This window comes from Gobio gobio (genome assembly GCF_949357685.1).
Source record: "Gobio gobio genome assembly, chromosome: 14".
Lineage (NCBI taxonomy): Eukaryota > Metazoa > Chordata > Actinopteri > Cypriniformes > Gobionidae > Gobio > Gobio gobio.
In genome coordinates, this window is record NC_137107.1 from 37,995,529 (window position 1) to 38,019,263 (window position 23,735).

General features: G+C 36.2%; 1 protein-coding gene across 1 annotated transcript in view; it reads right to left on the minus strand.

The window, feature by feature from the left end:
• The window catches only part of ccbe1 (collagen and calcium binding EGF domains 1), a 78,488-nt gene that overhangs the window by 24,767 nt on the left and 29,986 nt on the right, over positions 1-23,735 (minus strand). Inside the window, exons 3-5 of the mRNA XM_079834954.1 lie at positions 5,009-5,061; positions 4,022-4,156; positions 1,538-1,675 (exon numbers count right to left, since the gene is read on the minus strand). Of these exons, the coding sequence (XP_079691080.1) occupies positions 1,538-1,675; positions 4,022-4,156; positions 5,009-5,061 (326 nt within the window). The remainder of the gene's footprint in view (positions 1-1,537; positions 1,676-4,021; positions 4,157-5,008; positions 5,062-23,735) is intronic.

A 23,735-nucleotide genomic window follows, 5' to 3' on the forward strand; every position in this document is an offset into this window, starting at 1 on the left:
TAACAATGTCTTTACTACCTTTCTGGAGCTTGAAAGTGGTAATTAAATTGCCGTCTATGGAGGGGTCAGAAAGCTAACTAACCCTGGACAATGACACTATTTTCTTCTAGAGCTGCTGTACAGCCAAAATTATCTATCTATCTATCTATCTATCTATCTATCTATCTATCTATCTATCTATCTATCTATCTATCTATCTATCTATCTATCTATCTATCTATCTATCTATCTATCTATCTATCTATCTATCTATCTATCTATCTATCTATCTATCTATCTATCTATCTATCTATCTATCTATCTATCTATCCATCCATCCATCCATCCATCCATCCATCCATCCATCCATCCATCCATCCATCCATCCATCCATCCATCCATCCATCCATCCATCCATCCATCCATCCATCCATCCATCCATCCATCCATCCATCCATCCATCCATCCATCCATCCATCATTATATATCTCCCTATGACATTGGAATTATTCAAATGCAAAGGAATCATATTTTTTAGCATCCACCCTTTCCACTTGGCTAACATCTTTGTTTAGATTTGCACTGCTAAAACTGGACCTTAAGGTTCGATGATGCATCCATGACTTGTCGGAGCATTTTTATAGACCTCACTCACTCCTTTCCACACCTGTGTGGATGGTTAGGCCCAGACAGGAAAATGAATATCTCTGGTTCACCGTGCTCTATTTAAACCCTTACACAGCAGCGATTCACCTTTTTTGTGCTCCATTTCTGTTGTTTGTTGGCAATGCATTGGGCAAATCAAAGCAGACCTATGAGGTTTGCAAAGCAGCTTCCAATGAAAGTGGCTCTCAAAAAGTCTCCCACAAAAACTGTTTAAAACTATGGCAATGAACTCAAAATCCCATAAAGCACTGTGATTTCTGTAGTTAAATTAATCATGATTATTCAATGTAAAACTACTGACAATACAAACTACTGAAAAAAGGAGATTACAAACACTTGACTGCCAAGTTGATCTGTTATATTTTACAGATTAACAACTACTTCTCTGTATTTCGCTTCAAAACTACGGGTCGTGAAGTACTTAATTTAGGCAGTTAAACATAAAAAATGGTGCTATATGGCACTAAAAGTGGTTCTTTGTCGTAATCATAGGGTAACCGCTTTTGGTGCTATTTAGCACCATATCTTAACATATATAGCACCTCAGCCAAAGAACCGATGAAGAACCGGCGAAGAACCGCTGAAGAACCACTGAAGCACTAAGATTGGTCCTATACAGCACTTAAAAAGGTTCCCCTATGATTACGAGCCATGAACCACTTTCATTGCCATATAGCACCTTTTTTATTTAGAGTGTAAAAGGAGGGGGTTCAGTGAACACTTTGGGGCCATTTATGAATCCAACAAATAGGTCGGAATTTTTTTTTTTTGGAGAAATCCCAAAGTACAGAAGAAAAGAAGAAAGACAAAGACCAAAAGAGAGAGCAAGGAAGCTAAAAGAATAAAGGTCTTTGCTGAGAAAGACAAACAAACATCCATAGTGTACACTCACCTCTCTCGCCCTTGGTGCATGTTTTCCCATCATCCTCTAGGTAGAAGCCTCTCTCGCACTCACACTGGTAGCTGCCGGGGGTGTTCACACAGATCTGTGAGCACACCGTCTCGTTATTGTTGGCACATTCATCAATGTCTGACGCAAGAACAGAGAGTGAAAGTGTGAGGGACGGAAAGTTGGCAAAGAGCAAAAGAGACGTGATATTCGCTCCTCGGGCGCTATGGAGTGCTTCTGTGAGATCAGTCGGAGAAACAAAATTTGACTCCCATCAAATCAACTAAACACTTCAGCAGTCTGGGAGGTCAGACCCTTTAAGAAACACTCACGTTGATATTAAAGAAACATTGAGAAATCAAGCCCCATGAACTAAAAACAACCTATAGAGGGCGCTAACATCTTCATACCGTTAAATATTCTAGATAAAATTATTAAAATTTAAAAAAAAAATCCCAATAACAAGTCAAGTCTTCTTTTAAAATAAATTTTTTACTGCAGCTACCCTAGTGAAAAAACCTATACCAAAATGTATTTAAAATACATACTTCATACTAAATATACCATAAATCCATTAACATATTTATCGCTTGAGACTTACAGATATAAATTTTATAATTAAACTTTATTTGGAGTACTTCTTCATTGCACAATGCACATTTCTTAATATTAAGCCTAAAATGTGTTTTAATATCAGTATTAGTAAGGATAGTATGATCACTGTATAATATCAGTCCTTAAAAGTTCAGTGTGTAGTATTTATGAGGATCTATTGACAGAAAGGCAATATAATATACATAACTATGTTTTCAGTGGAGTATAAAGACCTTACATAATGTACCTTTATGTTTTTATTACCTTAGAATGAGTCATTTCTATCTACACACACCGCGTGTCCCCTTACAGTGAAATCGCCATTGTGCTCCGAAAGGAAATATTCTTGCAATAGTTCCATTTTAGCACAATCAAATTTACTTAAGTATATCTTTAGTTAGACCTCAGCACTTTTTACGGATAACTAAAGTGCATTAAGCACAAAATGAGTTGTTCCAATTTAGCAGACTTAAAGTACAACAATTTAGTATAGGCCTACCGAAAGTGCAATTGCAGGGTATTTATATTAAAGGTTTAGTTCACCCAAAAATGAAAATTCTGTCATTAATTACTCCCCTTCATGTCGTTCCAAACCTGTAAGACCTTTGTTTATCTTCGGAACACAAATTAAGATATTTTTGCTGAAATCTGAGAGGTTTCTGAACCATCAATAGGCAGCAGAGTCATTGCAAATTTCAAGGTCCAGAAAGGTAGTAAAGACATTGTTAAAATAGTCCATGTGACTACAGTGGTTCAACCTTAATGTAATGAAGCGATGAGAATACTTTAACGCCGTCTCACCATTGGCCGATGGTGTTCACGTGAGCACCTCAAAGCATGTGTATGATGCTGACGCAGGAGGTGGTCAACGAGGTGCCATTTTCCGAAGATGAGCGAAGGCTTGGAACGACATGAGGGTGAGTAATTAATGACAGAATTTTCATTTTTGGGTGAACTAACCCTTTAAGTACATAAATATGTAAATGTATTTGTAGTATCCTTAGCATAAAATAAATGTATTATTGGTTACATACACTCTTTAAAGAAAAGGTTCTATAAAGAACTTTAAAATGCATATGGGATAAATAAATTTAGTTTTATTTTAGTTTTAATTTAATTTTAATAAAATGTTATGAATTAAACGGCTTGTAAAAATACTTTAATAACTAGAAAACATTTGAAATAACTGTTAAACATGAAAGTATTATGCAATAATGTAAGCCATTTCTCCTTATACAGAACCTTTTTTGCTAGAAAATTAAGCAAAGAACCCTAGGGGTCTATATAGAAGCCCATTGAACCTTTTTTCCCCTAGATGTGGTTTGTGGTATTAGGGTTCATGGGTGTCAAAATAAATGAAAATGACAAAGTATTTGAAAATGAGTTTGAAGAAGATGCCCTATTATTATTTATTTATTATAATTTTACAGTTTAAGAATATATAAATAAAATAAAAATGAAATGGGTATGTGTACATTAGAGTTTCAAAACATATATAGGCCTAATATAGGAACAGAAACATGTTTCATACATGCAAAGGCCAAGTTTAATCCAAAAAAAAAATTTTTTTATGAGAGATTTAAAAAATAAAAATAAAACGGCTTTTTTACATTAGAGTCAGTAATGCACATTAGAATTAAAACATGAAAAAAAATGAGTTTTATTTGCATACACTTTTCACATATGTCAGAGACCAAGAGCAAATGGTATCAGTCACCTTTTCTTGTTTATGATTGATGTATTTACACCTGTGCAGCATTTTTAGTGTAAAAACTGAATTGTTTTAACATTTCAGTTAATACCAAATTCTACCACAATAATTTCTAATAATGTACTCAAATAAGTACACTTGTATCAATTAAAAAGAGAGAAAAAAACTAAGTCAAATCTTACCCAGGCAGTACGGTTTCTCGCGGTTTCTATGTCGTTCCCGGTCATAGCGATACCCAGAGTAACAGGTGCACACCACACGGCCAAAATGATCGGTACACTGCTGTTCACATGGAGCGGCGGCGCACACATCATAGTCTGCATATACAAACACACCCACAAACAAACACATATAAACACAACAAGAGAGGAAAGCACAGGATAACAAACATCAAACCTAGCTTTAAAACAAAACCCACAATATCGTTGTAATTTCCGGAAATCATGTCTTTTCCCTTCAGAATTCAAAACAAAACACTGTGGTCTAGGAAGACAGTACTGCAAGTTCCCCCAAGAATTCCCGCATCTTTTCCTTATTCCATGATTTCTGCAGGAAGAGCCAAACCATCTCAGGCACAGCATGGAGCGCCGTGTGAATCAGGGAAATATGTGTCCATTCTCAACCGGTACATTGTGTGTTTCTCATCAGTGCAGAGGGGGCAGGTGAGGACACCAGAGAACATAAACAGCATAAAAAAGGAAAGAAAAGAAAGCTGTAGACTGTCTCAAAGGGCCGTTCCAGAGACCACTATACACCCTCTCAATGTGGCAGGGCGAACCGCAGAACGCAGACAATTTAATTGCATGCTTTTATTTGACAGTTACGAGTAAAAACTTGTTAGTGGTTTGAACCCCTCCACCAAAGAAGGAGAAGTATATTACTGTATTCATAAGCTAATATACAGAACTGTTCCCACTATAAAAATATACACGAGGTAATCAAGATATCGTTACTGGTTGGGAAACTCTGCCAAGCTCTTTAAGGTGTGCTGGAAATGTTAAAACAACATTAAAAGCACCAGTTGAGTTGTTTCCAAAAGGAATGATTTTGTTTAGAACGCTAATGGGAGACGAGGGAAAACGCGTCCAGAAATATCAGAACAAATTCAACCCAGAGGAGTCTAGTATGGGTAGAGAGAGAGAGAGAGAGGGGGGTGAAAGAGGTCTTACCTTCTGGAATACACTGTCCCAGCACAAACTTAAAACCTTCACAGCACTTCTTTCTGAAAGAGAGAGGAAATGACAGATTATAATTTAATTTTTTTCATTTTTCTTTTAAAAAAGCTTACCCTTGATGCTAGGGTGTTGTGGATGGTTGCTACACTTCTATCTTGCTACACTAAAATCTCAGCCTAATTCACAACATGTTCGTACGCGCATTCATTTGTTCTTAATCTCATTCTAATGTCAGTGACTTTGAGTATTCTAAATGAGTGGCCACGTGCACAAGGTTAGTCATTTGCATAAAACCTGCCTAAACCATCTCCATATCAGGGCTTTCCGCACAATCTTTCATCTCTCTCGTCAAACATATGCCGCTCTCTGAAGACGCGCTCTTTCCAGACCCTTGAGCAATGCCAAGTGTGCCATTCTCAAAACCAGTTCAAACACAATAAACACCTTTTATACAGACACAGATTACAGACTCTCATTAGCCAGCTGTACGAGTAAATCTGCGTTATTCAGAGAAGCCTCACAGTTGAAGCTATAACAGATTTTCTCACTCTTTCACTGTATATGATGAAATATATTTAAGATGAAATTAAATTGCAGGCCTATTATTTACTAATTTTATTTAATATAATATAATATAATATAATACATAATATAATACATAATATAATACATAATATAATATAATATAATATAATATAATATAATATAATATAATATAATATAATATAATATAATATAATATAATATAATATAATATAATATAATATATAATACAATTATTAAAATAAAATAAATATAATATAATATAGTATAATATAGTATAATATAATATAATATAATATAATATAATTAATATAATTACTATAATATGTGATAATATAAAGCAGTTGTGTTAAGTGCTTTTTGCTTACGTGTGGTTTCAGTTGTTCCTACATTTTTTCACCCTATTAGAATACATTTTAGTTTAAAAGTTTTTGGTGATTTTTTTTTTTTCTCATGAAAACGTTTGTACGCAGATTTCAGGCACACATTTATGTGTATACATGCTTAGTGAATGTGACCATTGTTTTTTTAGAATGTTACAAAAGATTTCTATTTCCGATTAATGCTGTTGAACGTTCTATTCATCAAACAATCCCCAACAATCCACAACAACATTTAGCAGCACAGCTGTTTTCAACATAGATAATAATAAGCAATGTGTCTTGAGCAGCAAATCAACATATTAGCCTGATTTCTGAAGGGTCATTGAAGATCATTAAAGGAATAAATTAAATTTTTAAATATATTAAAATAAAAACGTTATTTAAAAACATCTTTTTAAAAAAACCTTACCGACCTCAACCTTTTGAATAGCAGTGTATTTGGTTGCTAGAAAGTAGCTAGGAAGCTGCTAAGGAGGTGGTTGCTAGGGAGTCAATAATGTGTTTTGGACGGTTGCAAACTGGCCCATATCACTCAGAGGCCATCTTTGAAACGCCACTATTTCAGTCATGCAAGTATCTCTTTGGGGAAACATCAAATTCTCCAAAGCTGTTCATCAAGCTTGCGAATAAATTTCAAATTTTAAATTACCAATGAAATCTGACAACTGTCTCATAAATTTTGTTTCTAAATGCTTAAAATCATGACAAAAACCCCCGGAATTTCAGGCTGGACCAGCCCTAAAGCTGTGTGTCCACCAAAGTGTTTTTTCCCTGCAGCTAACGTATTTTTCCCCAAACATTTTTTAGTGGGAGCGCTGTGTTTTTAAAACGGCAGTACCGTGACAAGGCGCTGAGTGTCTCTTTTTTATTTTACTGGACGCCGAGAGTTAAAGAATGTTCAACTTTGGGTAAAACACAGCGCTCATCACTGTCACTTTTTTACCTTTTTAGCCATGCAATCACAGTCGAGGAGGTGCGGGAAAAGTACAACACCGACCAAACGCCACATTCGCTGCTTGTACAACATCAACAGATGACAACAACGAGCATAATAATGGAACAAGCTGGCTAAAAACACTTTGGTGGACACGCGGCCTAAGTGCACGTCTCAGAATACCGACTGCATTGACGCAATGACTTTACCAATTCACGATTGGCTCTGTTTTTTTAGAAGGTGTGAAATATTCCGCCATATTGTGCGTTGCACTTTCTCCCATTCATAGTAATGCTACGTACCATCTTTTGTATATCTAAAGTCTTTGCTGTAGCACAAACAGGCTGGGACAGGTCTCGAACAGAAGTTTAATACTCAGGGTTATGGGTTTATTCAAAACCCCAACTGAACGGATGAACAATAATAATAATACTGATGCTTGCCTAAGAAACTTCAAGCCAGACAGCGGTTCCAATCCAGTCTGTAACAAACCTGCATAAATGATTAATGTGCACAAGTGTCTCTTCTGTTTTTATGATTTTCCTAATCTGATCCTAATGTGATATCCACCATACAGGACAAACAGAAGATCCAAAGGAAAAAAGGTGCTTTTTCTCGACAGTGATGGAAAACTCACCTCCAAGGTAAAACAGTACAATTCCCCCCAACCTTTTCCCTCTCTAAGTGGTTATTGTGGAGATATTACATTTTCTCAATGACAAGGGAACAACTCACAAGCATGAACACAAATGATTCATTTCCAGACTATGCTACAATGATTCCCAAATGTTTCAATGCTCAAAAAAGAAAACCAAAAAAATACAACAGGGAGAAATGGAATTTGGATATTAAGTAATGACAATATCCTTTCCAACAGTATTACTCACAAATTTTGTGGAACTGTTTAGTCTAGTCTGCCAGAGTAAGCTCTGTCGTTCTATTCTGGAAGTGAACTGATCAACAGCGTTTAAATGGTGCATATTAAAAAGGATATCAGCATGTTAAACATTTAAATGCACTGGTTTACAAGTTAATAAGAACATAAACAGCTAATATATTTCCACGCAATCACTTTTACAGCCACATACAGAGTATGAGGTCTGAGCTGGGCTATGGACTAGTATGGTTTGAATCATGGGAGCGGTTAAAGTGGTCTGATTCACACAGAAAAAAACTTTATTGGTTTGTTTGATGTTCGAGATGAAAATATTGGGAACCACAATCACATAAAAATCTCTCTCTCACACACACAAAAAAACTAAACCACAGTAAACCCTCCCAATATTAAGGGGCACCACCTACATCTTGATATCCTGAAAAAAATAATAAAATATACATAATAATATACTTCAGCTATGAAACCATATGGAATTCCTTTACGGGAATGACATTGCAAAATGTTATTATATATATACTTTGAATGAGAAGTGGAGAAATAAGAGATCATTATAAAATAACCATGATCCACAACTTGGCATTGAACATAATAGACTTAAAAAACAGACTATATTAGCTTGTTTTCAGACAAAACAAACAAGCTTGCAGTCTTTCCACATCACACCTTTTTTTTTTTTTTTTTTTGCTGCATGTTGCCCAGAACTAATGGGTGTCTTTGGAGTTCCCTGCAAGATAAAGAATTTTCCCACGCTAGCAAGAACCTTTAGCATTGCAGAGATGTTTACTCGGGAGTTTGTTCCTTTCTAGACTCTAAATAATGGTTTCAAAAGTCATTTTAAAGTAAATCACGAACCTTTTGAAATCATGACGCAATATAATAGCCTTTAAAAGAACTTTGATGACATAGAGCCTTTTAATGTTCTTATCATAGAAGAAACTTTTAAGGTACTATGATGGAATATGAGAACCTTTAACCTTCTAATGGTTGTTTATCTAGCTTGTGCTAATTAAAAGAACTAAAAAAACTACCAATCACACGGACCCTACCTAAATAAATAAATACACTTTCCTTCTCTTTTTGTAGTATATGTATCAAGGCGGCCCACACTGAAACGCAGAGCTGTAAAATCAACTGTGCAGTGCCACACAAGTGCCATAACTCACATTTACATGGTAAAAACAGCAAAAATGGAGAGAGTCCATGGGGAGGAAGCACTGAGAAGTGGAGGAGGACGGCAGAGGAGGCACAAATCTCTTGCTGTGGGAGGTGATGATGGGTATAGGAGGGGAACGAGGTGGAGGTGATTTTCACACTTCAACGCATGTTTGCAGTCATGTACACAGACACTCAGCGGGTCATATTCACTCTACCAAACTAAATCACACAAGCATGCACACCGCTATAGAAACATAAACAACACAAGGCCTGTTACACTAGAGCTGTGAATTATGCAAATGAGATACGTTTAATATCTCCACTGTTTCTTCTAGACACCAGCTCAAATGAAGTGCAAATGGAGATTTTAAAGGTTCAGTGTGTAGGGATCTATTGACAGAAATGCAATATAATATACATAACTTTGTTTTCAGTGGTGTATAAAGACCTTACTTAATGTACCGTTGTGTTTTTATTACCTTAGAATGAGCCATTTCTACCTACATGCACCGCGGGTCCCCTTACAGTGAAATCGCCATTTTGCACCATCATGTTTCTACAGTAGCCCTAAACGGACAAACTGCTCTACTGAGCGCTAGTCGGCCACCGTAGGTTCTCTATGTGCTTCGAAAGGGAGGGGTGACTGGTGTGCGAGTGCAACTCACAACCTCACCACTAGATGATGCTAAAATTCACACACTGCACCTTTAAGGCCCTGTCCTAAATGGTACCCTAAACCCTCACGGCTCGGCAGAAGTGCGTATCGAGGGCGCATATCGACCTCAAATGGGGGGCTCGCGAGCACCCTTCTGAGACCTAAAATGACAATTGGGACACCCTCTGGCCTCTTGGACTTAACGGACACATGCACGCAGCGGCCATTGTAAGTCCACAAGACCGAAAGTGCACATGAAGTGGGCCTAAGAAAACAAAGGTACAAATCTCTAGTGATAACATCTCACAGCATCTCAGATTTGTGAGTATACTAATGTCTGAAATTGAAATTCCACAAACACATACAGTAAAGCAAGGACGTAGGTTTAGGTACATTGAGATCCAAAAGAGAAAATAATTTTTCTGGTGTGCCGACACCAAAGCCATCCTGATCCTCCACAAATACGCAAACTCTAATATGTCCCCATCTAAACAAACACGCAACAGTCAGAAAGGAGAACGCACTGGAGAGAACAGCCAGAACTGACCCTGGAACTGTGTTTGCAAGGGTAAGCGTTCCAAAAATATTTTTCAAGCTTTGTTTATTGACTCTCTGAGCTGTTTACACTCAGGTTCCCATCCATCTGGTGCATTCACAAATTGTTTAAGGGTTTGACTTCATTTCATTTTTAAAATATCTATTATTATTTGTTTGTATCTTTATCTACCCTTTAGTTTAGTTAGAACATTTCTTGGATGTTATACAATATGAAGCATGCGAATATCTAGGAATTTTAGAAACGAAATCCGCACTGCATGAAAGTATTTATTAGTATATGCGTCATTAATATGAATAATTATACAGGCTTAATGGACAGCAGTACATGAAATCCAGCTGGACCAAATCCCATAATGATCTAAACAGAGTAAGAAATGTTCTAACAAGAAATCAAACTATAGCCTACTGTATACATCACACAATCCAAAAGCATGTAAATATACGAAACTTCACAAGGGCTATAACATTTTGCCTTGAGCAACCCCAGATGTTCCGTTCTGATGTCTTATTTAGACTATGGCTACTTACACCGATTCATATTATATGTGTGACACAGTGCTGGTTTAATCTCAGAAGCTTGAAAACACAAAACTAATCATGAGTCTGTGCAGTCTAAGTTTCTGAATAACATGCGCTGTACAGATGAACAGCAAATGACAAAATCTCTTGGGGAAAAACAAGACCGTTTTTCTAAAGATAAGGTCAATAGCACTAACATTTAAAAACATGCCACTAATGTAAAGTATTTGAATCACTCCCCATATTTGTGGCATGTCTCTCAGTGTGGTTAAAGCCTGACAGCCTGATGCAGGCCAGAATCTCTAGAATCAGTTTCCCTGATGACAGGACCTTTGAGAGACACTACAGCCCACTGGAGTCCTCATTAGACACATGCTTCTGAGATAAGTTTTACAATATTAAGCACCAACAAATAATGAAATAAATACTACAAAAATTATATAGAACACAATAAAAGTCTGATTATATCATGGGCGTCGGAACCATTGTATGTCGGACAAGACCCACCCACTTTTTACGATCAATGATATTGGACCCACTCACTTTTATCGTCTCTAATTCAGCGCATGTCTGTTTACCTACCCCTAACCAATAAACACATTATTATTAAATACATGTTAGATGCTTTATTTCCACTTTTCTAATATTTTTTTCATTTTTATTGAAAATAAATACCTTTCCGATCTGATATGTGATGGGAAAAGGGAAATAAATAATTATTATTAAATACATGTTAGATGCTTTATTTCCACTTTTCTAATATTTTTTTCATTTTTATTGAAAATAAATACCTTTCCGATCTGATATGTGATGGGAAAAGGGAGTAGAGCGAGTTCGGCAAAAGGCGGATTCGAACCTCGGGTCGATTTGCGTCAAAACTTGATGCCATGCGTCTTACCCCTACACTATTGCAACTGTCATTGATACATTGATTTCTGTAATTTTGTCTTGCCCAACCAGACGTTCAGCAAACAAGGCGGTATATTTGTACTTAATGTAAATGACATCTACTCCAGTAAACTCTTTCTGAAAGAGGACCCACCTACAATTTTTTTGCTTCCGACCCCCATGGATTATATAATATGAATTTAAGGAAATTCTTCTTAACATTGGAAACCTTTCAAAAGGATACTAAGAATGGCAGGTGCCACACAAAGCAAAGAATCACACATGATTTGAACAGATCTAGTTTCTAAAAGACAGCAGCACTGATGTGTATGGAAGCTTTTCATGCCACGGAATAAAAATATGTAAAATAAGTAATTGCGACTTTTCACTTGCAATTCTGACTTTTCTTTCCCTCTCGCAATTGGGACTTTATATCTCGCAATTGAGACTTTCAATTGAGACTTTATATCTCGCAATTGAGACTTTATATCTCGCAATTGAGACTTTATATCTTGCAATTCTGACTTTTCTTTCCCCCTCGCAATTGAGACTTTATATCTTGCAATTCTGACTTTTCTTTCCCCCTCGCAATTGAGACTTTATATCTCACAGTTCTGACTTTATTTCTTGCAATTGCGACTTTATATCTCGCAATTGGCAATTGAGACTTTATATCTCGCAATTGACTTTATATCTCGCAATTGTGACTTTATAACACGCAATTGTGACTCAATCTGAGAAAAAAAATCTGAAATTGTGAGAAATAAAGTTGCAATTGCAAGAATAAAAGTTCCATAGATTTGAGATCCATAGCGTTCAGATATCAAATCTGTCCAATGTCAGAAAGTTGTGAAGGTTCAGAATAATTTTTACAGTTTAATTTAGAACTATATATATATATATAATAATATATATTAGGGGTGTAACGGTACACAAAACTGACGGTTCGGTACGTACCTCGGTTTTGAAGTCACGGTTCGGTACGGGTTCGGTACAGCTGTTTTAAAAAATGGCTTTTTTATTTATTTTTTATTAAACAGTGGTTTACTGAAAAAATTGTGTCTGTCCTTAAATTAATTCAATTATAACTAAAAGTTTCTTAAAGATAATGCTGTAAACTATATAGGGAGCCCTTACTTGCACATTATTACTATAATATTAAAGGTTAACAACAGAGCCCAAACTATAAGCCTATATCCAGCTAATATTCATGTTTAGTTATAGGATAATCAACACTCAAATAACACATTGTGTGCAAACATGTAAACTTCACATAAGGCAGTTTTTGCATTAACTCCTAAATCTAAATTATAAAATTATGTTTTTTTCTCCAATTCGTTGTATAAATATAATCATTAACACAGTGACTGTCATTTTCATGACAGATTTATCTAAACATAGCATTAAATAATCAAGACATCACTAACAGGTTAAGTAGAATTAATATATATATATATATATATATATAGGCTAATATAGTGCATATATTTAGTGAAAGAGTTGATTTCTCTAGTGAATTAACAGCTGTGGACACTGAATGACTCTGAGGTAAATGATGCGTGACATTGTTTACAAGCTGTTTGACGTCTTTCCGCGGTTGAAACACTGATTGAGCAATTACACGACATGATACGTTTCAGTAAGTGTTATCCTCAACATACCTTAAGATATTAATTCATGTTTATTCTTCTGGAAGAGATGATCGCGTTCACTCGCGCGCGCACCGCGGCCGCTTGAATTGACGCGCCTATACAGTGATCAGTCGTCACATTAAAGAGCGTCAAAGCGGCATTTATCGTTTGAATTTCGTGATAAAATGGACTGAATACTTAATATGTTCGAGTGGGAACTAGGATTGAAGTGTGTTCTGCGCTTAAAACAAGCCGACTGTTAACTGTTAAAGATTGCATTCGTAACTGTTCGGTACACACGCACACCGAACTGAAAGCCCTGTACCGAAACGGTTCGGTACGAATACGTGTACCGTTACACCCCTAATATATATATATATTTGGACTGGAGAGGAAGTTGAGCTCTGAAAGTTACAGTATGTTTTCACATCACATCTAACTCTTATCTCAAAAGATCAAGGACAATTTAATTTGATATGACTCCTTTAAAATGGTTCCTCTTAATAAACTTAATACACAATAAACTTAATAAAACACAATATATGTAACTATGCATTCCTCCTTTAAAAGCCACCAAAAGCTAATCAAAGAAATAAAAGAAATTCATTTTATTTCTGCATTGAACCTGATAAACTGTGAGTGAAACTATGTTTCTATGGATTAGGATAAGCAACTAAAATTGCTCTGTTTTTTCGTGGGACCTTCTGTCACACAGATGTTTTCATGCAGTAGATTATTATACCAGAATGCCATGCCTCTGCAGGCTGTTACATCATGTACTATTTAACATCCTCTAGGAGCCAGATTGCAAAGATAAAATCATATTGAAGAGCAGAAGAGGATGTGGGGCATGGCAGTGTGGTCCGATCGCTTCGATGGTGTGCACGTCTCAGGAAAGGAAGGATCCAGATGTGAACCCAATATGGATGAAATGGATTAGTTCAGGTTGAGTCACTCAGAAACAACCAGACTTCTAACCAAATTAGTGTTATGTAAGAGAAAAAGAGAAAGAAAAAGAATTAGCATGCAGTGACACAAGGTTCAATACAGATATTTGTAAGTGAATGGAAGAGAAGAAGTCTTGTTACATTTATTCAATATCACATATTGATTAAATTATACTTCATTTAGAGAATTCACCTTGAGCCCTGTTCACTCACTTAAGCACTTGCTCTCGACTCATGAGAACATTTGAGTACAGCAGGTGCATTTACTCACAGATGAAAAGGAAAAGTTTAGTTATTCTGGCACGTTAAAAGGGGTTACCATAAGTCAGACACCAAAAAAAATGAGCTGGGAGTGTTTTGTTTAGATACATTAGTGTGAAAAAGGAAATGTCTTGTATTTCTTCAGCCTCTGCTAAATGATAGATGAAAATTAGGTGAACTCCATGAATGAGCGGTGAGATTCCAAGACCATGTCCAAACAAAAACAGGTGCATTAACACTGAGTCACATTCGCTTTTAAACAAAGATTTTACTTGACTTGCCAGATATTATTAGTGGGTACGGTAGCACCTGTGCTTTCCTAATGTTGTGTTTATTTAATTTCCCACGCGGACGGGGATCCGGTTACCAGGAGAAAATCAGGTCTGGATTAGCGTGACCTCAGTCCCACTTGCTGGGTTCTGAGAGAGCTCTAATTACCTTATAAACAAACAGAGTAGAGACCTGGAATAAACACACACACACAGACAGTTCACATGGAGGAAATAACATTACATTCTTGCTACACTGAGAAATGTGCCATGGCACACGGAGTCTATATCATCAGTTCAGTTCAAATCTAAATAAAGGTTCCAAAAAAAAAGATGCCAATGAAGTTCCTATGATGCCCTATAAAACAACTTTTTAAGGTCGTTCTGAGAGAACTTTTTAAAGATCCTATGCTGTCACAAAAGAATCTTTTTGAGTTATCTGATACAGTTAAAATCAAAATAAATTATATTCAAATTCAAACACTTTGTTCTAAAGCAGCTTTACAAAGAATTATGCCCAAGACAACTAAAATTAAACGAGTTCTGTGATGTTAAAACAAGGACAATAAATTCAACATGAAGCATATGCTGCTAATTTTGCAACATTTCTAAGTAAAACAGTATTTTTAAAAGGAATGAATGAAAATGTTGGGTGTGAGATACACGCGCACGCACACGCACACGCACACACAGTGAAAGTTACACCCTAAAAAAGTTACTAATTGTGTTGCTTATAGAACTCAATTTTTCAACCAAACATCGAAATAAATCTAATTAATAAACTAAATTAACCATTTAAACTAAATTACTGATCTAAAGCCCACACTGTCACTGTATGATAATTGAAATGAACTGATGACATCAGCGTTTTTTCCAGAATGGCTATACAGCTGAATAAAATTATGTTGCATTATTTTCCTGTTTAACACTGTAAAGCTGCTTTGAAACAATCTACATTGTTAAAAGCGCTATATAAATAAAGTTGACTTGACTTGACTAGAAAGTAGCTTTTATGGAAATAATTAAACCTATTATTGCAGGTTTGTGTGAGGGTCTGAGTTAGCATTTCTCTGATTTTGTTCATTTTGAGGAAAATTTTATCCGTTTTGGTCTAGAACTACAATAACCATCATGTTTACACAGCGCACACAACACCTCTGCACTTACTCTCAATTTATGATGACGAAATATGATTACGTAACTATCGTTAATTGTAATGCAGTACCAGCAACTGTGTGTGTGAGTGTGTGCGTATGGTCACTTACACCTAGGTGATGTCAGTCTAAAATTTAACTACACGACTTTTCACAGATTTAGTTTGTTGGGTTCGGAACAACTTGGAAGTCTGGTAGTGTGTGATCCTCAGTCGTTTAGTGTGAAATGCAGAGTTTTTCCCTTTGTAACCTCTTTCAAAGTTGATAAGTGATGGCTAGTGTTCGGAAGTTAAAAGTCATGTAGTGTATTCCAGCTTTAAGAGGGAGGTAATTGCAAAGGCTCTAATGAATCATGCACAATAAGACCAGGAATGTGAAGCAACAAAATTAATTGGGGCCATTTCAAATCCATGATGACTTTAATCTTAGCATGGCACTTGAACTTGATACTTCTATTTAATACTCACAAATACATTTTCCAGACTATCCGGCCAAGTACAGCACAAAGAGCCATCAACGTTCACAGCTGGAGATCACAGGCTAACAAACGCAAAACAAAAATCTCAATTTCCTTCATAATTAACATCCACATAATTGGCCTGGAGCCTAAGCCATTAGCAGCTGCATAAGTCGTATTATTTCATGAATTCACGGCAGGAATTCATCTCTCTCCCCTTTTCCTTAGCAAAAACCTCTACAGCTGGAAACTGTAAATTACACAGACCTCCATTAATGTTTGACGATATATAATGAGTGTGTAACTCGGCGCAGGCTCTGTGTACACGTGCGGATGTTTGAAGTTTCAGTAGTACACGTGTAAGGGTCTTATTATAGCCTAGATCCAATTGTTTCTTATATTGTATGTCAGTAAATGTCCTTTGGTTGAGTTGGGCCTCTGAAAACTGATTTGATCTTAGTGCTTTTTTTAATGCCAAGTGTGAGTGTGCATGTACAGGGGGGTCTAATTGTTTTGATAGTGCTCTGACTCCAAGGGCCACTTCACTTTCTCTACTTTAATGCTTAGAAGAATCTTGATAATGTGGCACAGATCAAGAGCCTGGAACAAACACATAGACAAAAACTCGTCCTACATTCCTCCACACTGGCCCCAGATGTGGTTTTTCTTGTCTTCTCTCACTGTAACACCACCCACAGGTCTTTTATAAGAGTAGGGAGTCGGTGTGCCTCCGGTAACCCACTGGACTGAACACCCCCCCCCCATGCTTTAACGTTCATGTTAAATCACAGAAGTGCTGGTGCTTGTTTAGGTGTAACTACTTGGAATCGGGCCTGACAATGCAAAGATCTGCCTGTCAACATTTCAGACATGCTGAGGTGATGAGAAATAGAAATGAATTCAGATTGATGGTGTAATGGGCATTTAGCTTGTCTGGAAACCCCACGCTGGCATGGGCACCATAAAATCCAGTTATAGACAAATACTTGTTCTTTTATTATGCTGATGAAAGTAATTCATATGTAAATTAATTCATATGTCAGGGTGTTTAACAGTTGAAGTTTCACTTGAATTTAAACTGTGCTGGTCAATTACTTCAAACTACCAACTGAGGCTGATAAAGAGCGTGCAATTGTATATATATATATATACATATACACTCTAAAAAAAAGGCTCGTAATCATAGGGGAACCTTTTTTAGTGCTATATAGCACCAATTTTGGTGCTTCAGTGGTTCTTCAGCGGTTCTTCAGAGGTGCTATATAGCACCTTAGTCAAAGAACCGGTGAAGAACCTCTGAAGAACCGCTGAAGAACCTCTGAAGAACCGCTGAAGAACCGCTGAAGAACCGCTGAAGAACCACTGAAGAACCACTGAAGAACCGCTGAAGAACCACTGAAGCACCAAAATTGGTGCTATATAGCACTAAAAAAGGTTCCCCTATGATTACGAGCCAAGAACCATTTTTGGTGCAATATAGAACCTTTTTTTTTTTAGAGTGTATACACATATACACATATATACATACATATATACATGCATATATACATATATATATATACTTCATCTCTGTTTGTGTTTATTTAAAATAAGACAAATCCGATATTATTTTAATCTTATATCTGTTGCTTAACAGTCGAGATCGTTCTTTAATGTTGATCTAACAGCAGAAGACACGAGCCGCGGTTTAAATCCCAGTTGTGCAGATGGGGTGCGTTGCGTTGTAACACTGCGTTATAATGAGCCCCTATTAGAAATATGCCATTATATTCTATACTTTTATTCATTCTTTTGAGAAACCATGAGAAAAGGGTGAATAATGACTGAGAGTAAATGTTCAGAAATTATTAATTATTATTATGTTTTGAACTATGCTGTATAGCTGTGTTTAGCGATGTGTTTGTTGTCAAACTCAAAAAGGAGTATATGTTTAATGATTAAAAAAATGGCATTATTTTATTTAAAAAAGTTAATAATTGTATTTTGTTAACAAAATATTTTAGTTTGTCTTGGATATTTTTTTGATTTTATCAGGTAACATTTTAAGCTGTCATTTGATCATGTTACATTGTGCCCCACCACATGTTACAATGTACCCCACCTACGGGGCATGTTGTCACATTTCACTTCCATTCTTTCGGGGTAAATCAAGAAAAAAGTATACACTGTATTAATGAAAAAACCACATAATTGTACTAGACGTGTGTGAAAAAATGAATACTCTGAACCCCAAGTGGATTTACACAAACTGAGAAAGTCAAAAAGCGTTAGATTGTGCCCCGCTCTCCCCTATATATATATATATATATATATATATATATATATATATATATATGTGTGTGTGTGTGTGTGTATTTCTATACATAATTATACACAGTACACACACATATTACATAAACTTTTATTGTAGATGTGATTCATTTGCGATTAATTTATTTGACGGCACATAATATAATTAATATAATATAATTCATATAATATAATTTAATAATATAAATAATATTTTATAATATAATTTAATTTAATTTTAAAACCTACGTCTATGATTCCAACCTCCACCTTTAAGCAGAACCTCCAAAACGCCATAGTCGACTCTTGTTCCTGCTGATAATCCTGAACCAAATTACTACACACGTACTTAAGCACTTTATAATTTTTTTATTTATATTTTTTTATTTCTTCTTCTTTGCTGTCTACTTCTTTTAATTGAATTGCTTGTTCTATGTGTCGTGTATGACTATGTACAGTATGTTTCTAATTTATTTCTATAGCCTCTTGGCCAGGTCATGTTTGTAAAAGAGAAGTGGTTCTCGCAAACAGTTTACCTGGATAAATAAAGGTAAAAAAAAAATAAAAAATGGTTTTCCCATTTTCTCTGTCTGTTCACACTTTTAAACTGTTATATCGGCCACATCTAGAATGCACATCGATGCTTTTAAAAAAATAATTCCGAGAAAACTCCAGAGCAAGACTGGCAAGCTGGAAACGTTTCAGGAAACCGGAGATATTCAAGAAATATAATCTCAGTGTTGAGTTGTTGCTTTGGCAATCCTTCTTTCTTTTTTGCTCTGCCTCTCACTCTCCTCTATTGTTTTCACGTCACTCCTGTTCGCAATAAACAGCTCGAGAGAGGAATCCTAGAATCCTAGAGCAGGCCAACTTTAGAACAGAAATAATTTACGGACGATCTAAAGTCATTCTGTGAAAGTACGCGTTGACTGGATCTGTCTACCATTTAAAAAAAAGACCTTGTTGGTTTTCCCTGTCCAATGTTTACTGTACGATATGTGATCAGAAACTGCTTCGTCGTCTCTCGCCGTAGACCAGCCAAGAACTGGAAGCAAACACATGGGATCAGCATGTGGAATTATTTGGAAGTTGTTCAACATACAGTCTAGAGCAAAATATGAAAGCGCTACTATTCCAACAATCATTCAAAGCTTTATTTATAACATTATACCTCACATTAAAGCCATTTTCTCGAAGGCTTGTGTTAAAGCCCTGAGCATATGATGTTGCAATATTTAGGAATCACCAAAATCTTCAATAACAGCAGTTTGAGATCCACCATGGTCCTCCGCGGTTCTCAGTGTCCTTCAAATATCAACACCTGCGGTCTGCACAAAATCTCAAGCCCCATGTGTTATAATAAAACTGATGTTTGGGTGATCAGCTCACTTTATGTAACTCACTTTATGTAATCTATGGCAACACCACGGCAAGCGATATGTCAAAACACATACTTATGAATAAACTGCTCATCGACGCAGAGGTGAACCAAATGTCTTGGTGCGCTGGTTACTCAAGCGAGCAGTGAGAACGAAAGGCCTTGCCAGAAAGTTCAAGAGAGGAGAACGGCTGTCGGAAAATACTAGTGTTATGTCTCCAAAACACAATGCCTACTGGGAATTCTGTTACAGGAAGGCATAAATTACAAAAGAACAGTTACCTCTGAAAAGGGCTTGGATATCTTTTCATTTTTTAATATTTCTTCTTCCAAACGTCATATTTGGAGGAACTTCCTACCACTGCTAAAAATATCTCTGTCAAACCACAGGATGCTTCGCAGACCTGAGAAAAGTGCCTTTTATCACGAATTGCAGATAATCTTTAGAAGGAACTGCACTTTTTCATGAAAGGTATAATTCATCTTGTCTTCTTTTTTTTCCTCACAGGAGTAAAATGTTTTTCCTGTTACATTTACTACTTTGATTTTGCTCCCCCTTCATAGTTCAATTTCAGCCGCTAAAGTTGCCTTGAGACTCTAACATGAACCTAATGGCCTGAATTGACTTTGGCATTTATGATATAATTGTACTAGGTACAGAAGACAAGGCGATTTGTCATGAAAAAGGATATTACTCCAAAGACGTGCTGTGCACAGGTCAGCGTCTGTGACGCTCTGGTCGGGCAGCTTTTCTGTAAGAGAATAAAGCTGGATCAAATCTTTAAGACCCTGAACTGTCTAGTCATCTAAATGTTGACCAGCCACAGTTTAGTTGGTCTCCATGGTGCTCTTTACAGTGGTCACGCACAAGCCACGGAAAAAAAGCACTTGTAAAATTCTGTGTAAAAGAATAAAAATGCAAGGACACTTGAGGGGCTTCTTGGTTATGCTGTCTAAAAAGCATCTTTAATACAAGTAGGGGTGGGCGTTACAGCCGGTAGACACGATTAACCGGTAGAAATTTGTCAACACGTAGAAGTTTTGGACTACCTTCTCTATCGCGGTTACGCTCATGTGACGTTGTTGTGCTGCACGGTCACGAAAGCTTATCGCTTGCATGCGTTTTTAAGCACTGCGGTTTAAAAAACAGGTGATTTTAAACCGCTGAAGCGCAAATAACAGCAAAAGACAACTCATTTCAGTATACGAGACTCGGCTCTGTTCTCAGATGTTTCTCAGCTCTGTCTGAGAGACGCGCGGCATGAAGCCGCTGCTTATAGAGCGAAACTGAACTGAGGGCTTTTTGAAAACGAATTGGGCCTGAACAGTTATATACACATACCAAAAAAAGAGTGAAAATCTCTCACTGCTCTTGACTGAATCACTTTTAAGAATAACTGTATATTTAAATTTACACAGTAAATACTATGCATTGTTTTTTTATACATTTGATTACTTTATACATTTTATGTAGTATTTCTATTGCGTGAAGTTTGTCTATTTCATTTGTGTCTTTGTTTGATTGTAGTTTGTTTTCTTTGCTCTTTCTTTATTATTGTTTATTTGTCTTCAGTAAACTTGAGTTTTTTTAAAGGACAGTATCAGTTTTTTTAATGATATTGAAAATGGTCATATGAAATTTCAGTGGTAAACCTAAGCTGTTTTTTAAACAAAGTTCGGGAGGAACACGCTAAAATTGCATATCCAATCAGTACGAGATGAGGTGGCCTAAGTATATATATATATATATACACTCTAAAAAAAAAAGGTTCTATATGGCACCAAAAATGGTTCTTGGCCTGTAATCATAGGGGAACCTTTTTTAGTGCTATATAGCACCAATTTTGGTGCTTCAGTGGTTTTTCAGCGTTTTTTCAGAGGTTCTTCACCGGTTCTTTGACTAAGGTGCAATATAGCACCTCTGAAGAACCGCTGAAGAACCTCTGAAGAACCACTGAAGCACCAAAATTAGTGCTATATAGCACTAAAAAAGGTTCCCCTATGATTACGAGCCAAGAACCATTTTTGGTGCCATATAGAACCTTTTTTATATATATATATATATATATATATATATATATATATATATATATATATATATATATATATATATATATATATATATATACGTAGGTAGCTGACTCACCTATGTTCCTCGACAGCTTCCTGCATCCCACCACCACCCAATCTTATCACACTTGCTTGGTTAACTATCCTAATCAGAGATGCGGGGTGAGTACTCTGGGTTCGGGCCAAAATTCTGAGCTCGGAGCCCTCCCCTCGGACAGCACGCCAAATACACATACATTCTACTCTGATTATTTGTAGGTGTGAACTTGTGAATTATATTGTGATATATGTAATTATTGTGATATAAAATGACTCGCCCACCCCTACAAGAGAGGATTTTACACCTTCAAACTAATGAATTGCATTTTGCATTTGCATTACAGAATTCAAATCAAATGTTTACAGTTGCTTGTGTGTTTTCTGATGTGATAATGCTTTCTATCCCAGCTTTTCCCCTAACCTGATTATTAAACTTATTTCACGCGAAATTAATCATCAAATTAAGTGGCTTATTGAGGACAGATGTGCTATTAATTTTCTATACAATCAGTTGTATAAATTTAATCTGCCAGATAATAAAAAAAGCACTTGACTAGAACAATCACAGACAACCCCCTACCAACAATTCAGAACAACCACATAGCAACACACACAAAAAAAACTTTAACAAAAACAAGCATACACAACATCATAGCATCATTGAAAAAAAAATAATTAGAACAATTTCTAAAGGATCGAAGTAATTTTGCAATATTTGGATATATCCGGATATATTTTATAATATATTTGAATATACTTTAAATAGTTACATTTTAAAAAGTTACACAACATTACTGTATTTTTAGTATATTTAAATAAATACAGCCTTTGTGAGCATAAGAGACTTATTTTTAAAACATAAAAAAAAAAAAAATTCTTACCAACCCCAAACTTTTGAACAGCAGAGTGTTATGACAGTTTCTCCAAAAATCCCTGTCAAGCCTTGTCTTATCCAAAACAAACACAACCATATACATCAAACCTGCATGAATAGTTCGCTTAATTTAATAATGTTCACTTCACGCTTGGTGCCGCATTCCCAACTGAAGCATTGTCAGATGTTCAGAAAAATAATAAATCAGTTGCCATGCAGTCAAATCTATTCTCAAAACCGTGTAAATGTGCAGAGGATCTGAGACTGCTACAATGGCCAACATCCTCCACAATATTTCACAAAACGTCACTGAAAAGAAAAAAGAAAACAGCTATGATAATCACTTTTGGACATTAATTACACGAAACGACCTGCTGCAGAACATTTATGTCATTATCGTGTGAGGTCTTGTTTTTCCCATCACATTCAAAATTCCCAACCTGAGACGCACATGTGAACGTCTCGGTTTTTGTTGTTGCACATGCTCACTGACGTTCGGAATTGCCGAATTCTTTGTTGTCTTGACAACAGTCGGAGGCTTCTAGAAAAGACCCCCCAAAGCCCATGTGGTTGTGGTTAGATGCAGTTCTGTGCCTCCTTTTGGCCAGTAATCACATGTGGAACAATCTCTCTCCTCATCTCCATCTCTCTCTCTTGACACTCAGTAACCAATTTCGTTATCTGAACCATCTAAATATCTCACGATATCTCTTTTGAGCCTGTAAACGATAAGGTTAATTAAACCAAACAAAGAAAAGATGTGCGTCGTCTCAGATACACAAACACAAACCCTTGGAACCGAGTGAACAACCAAGAAAT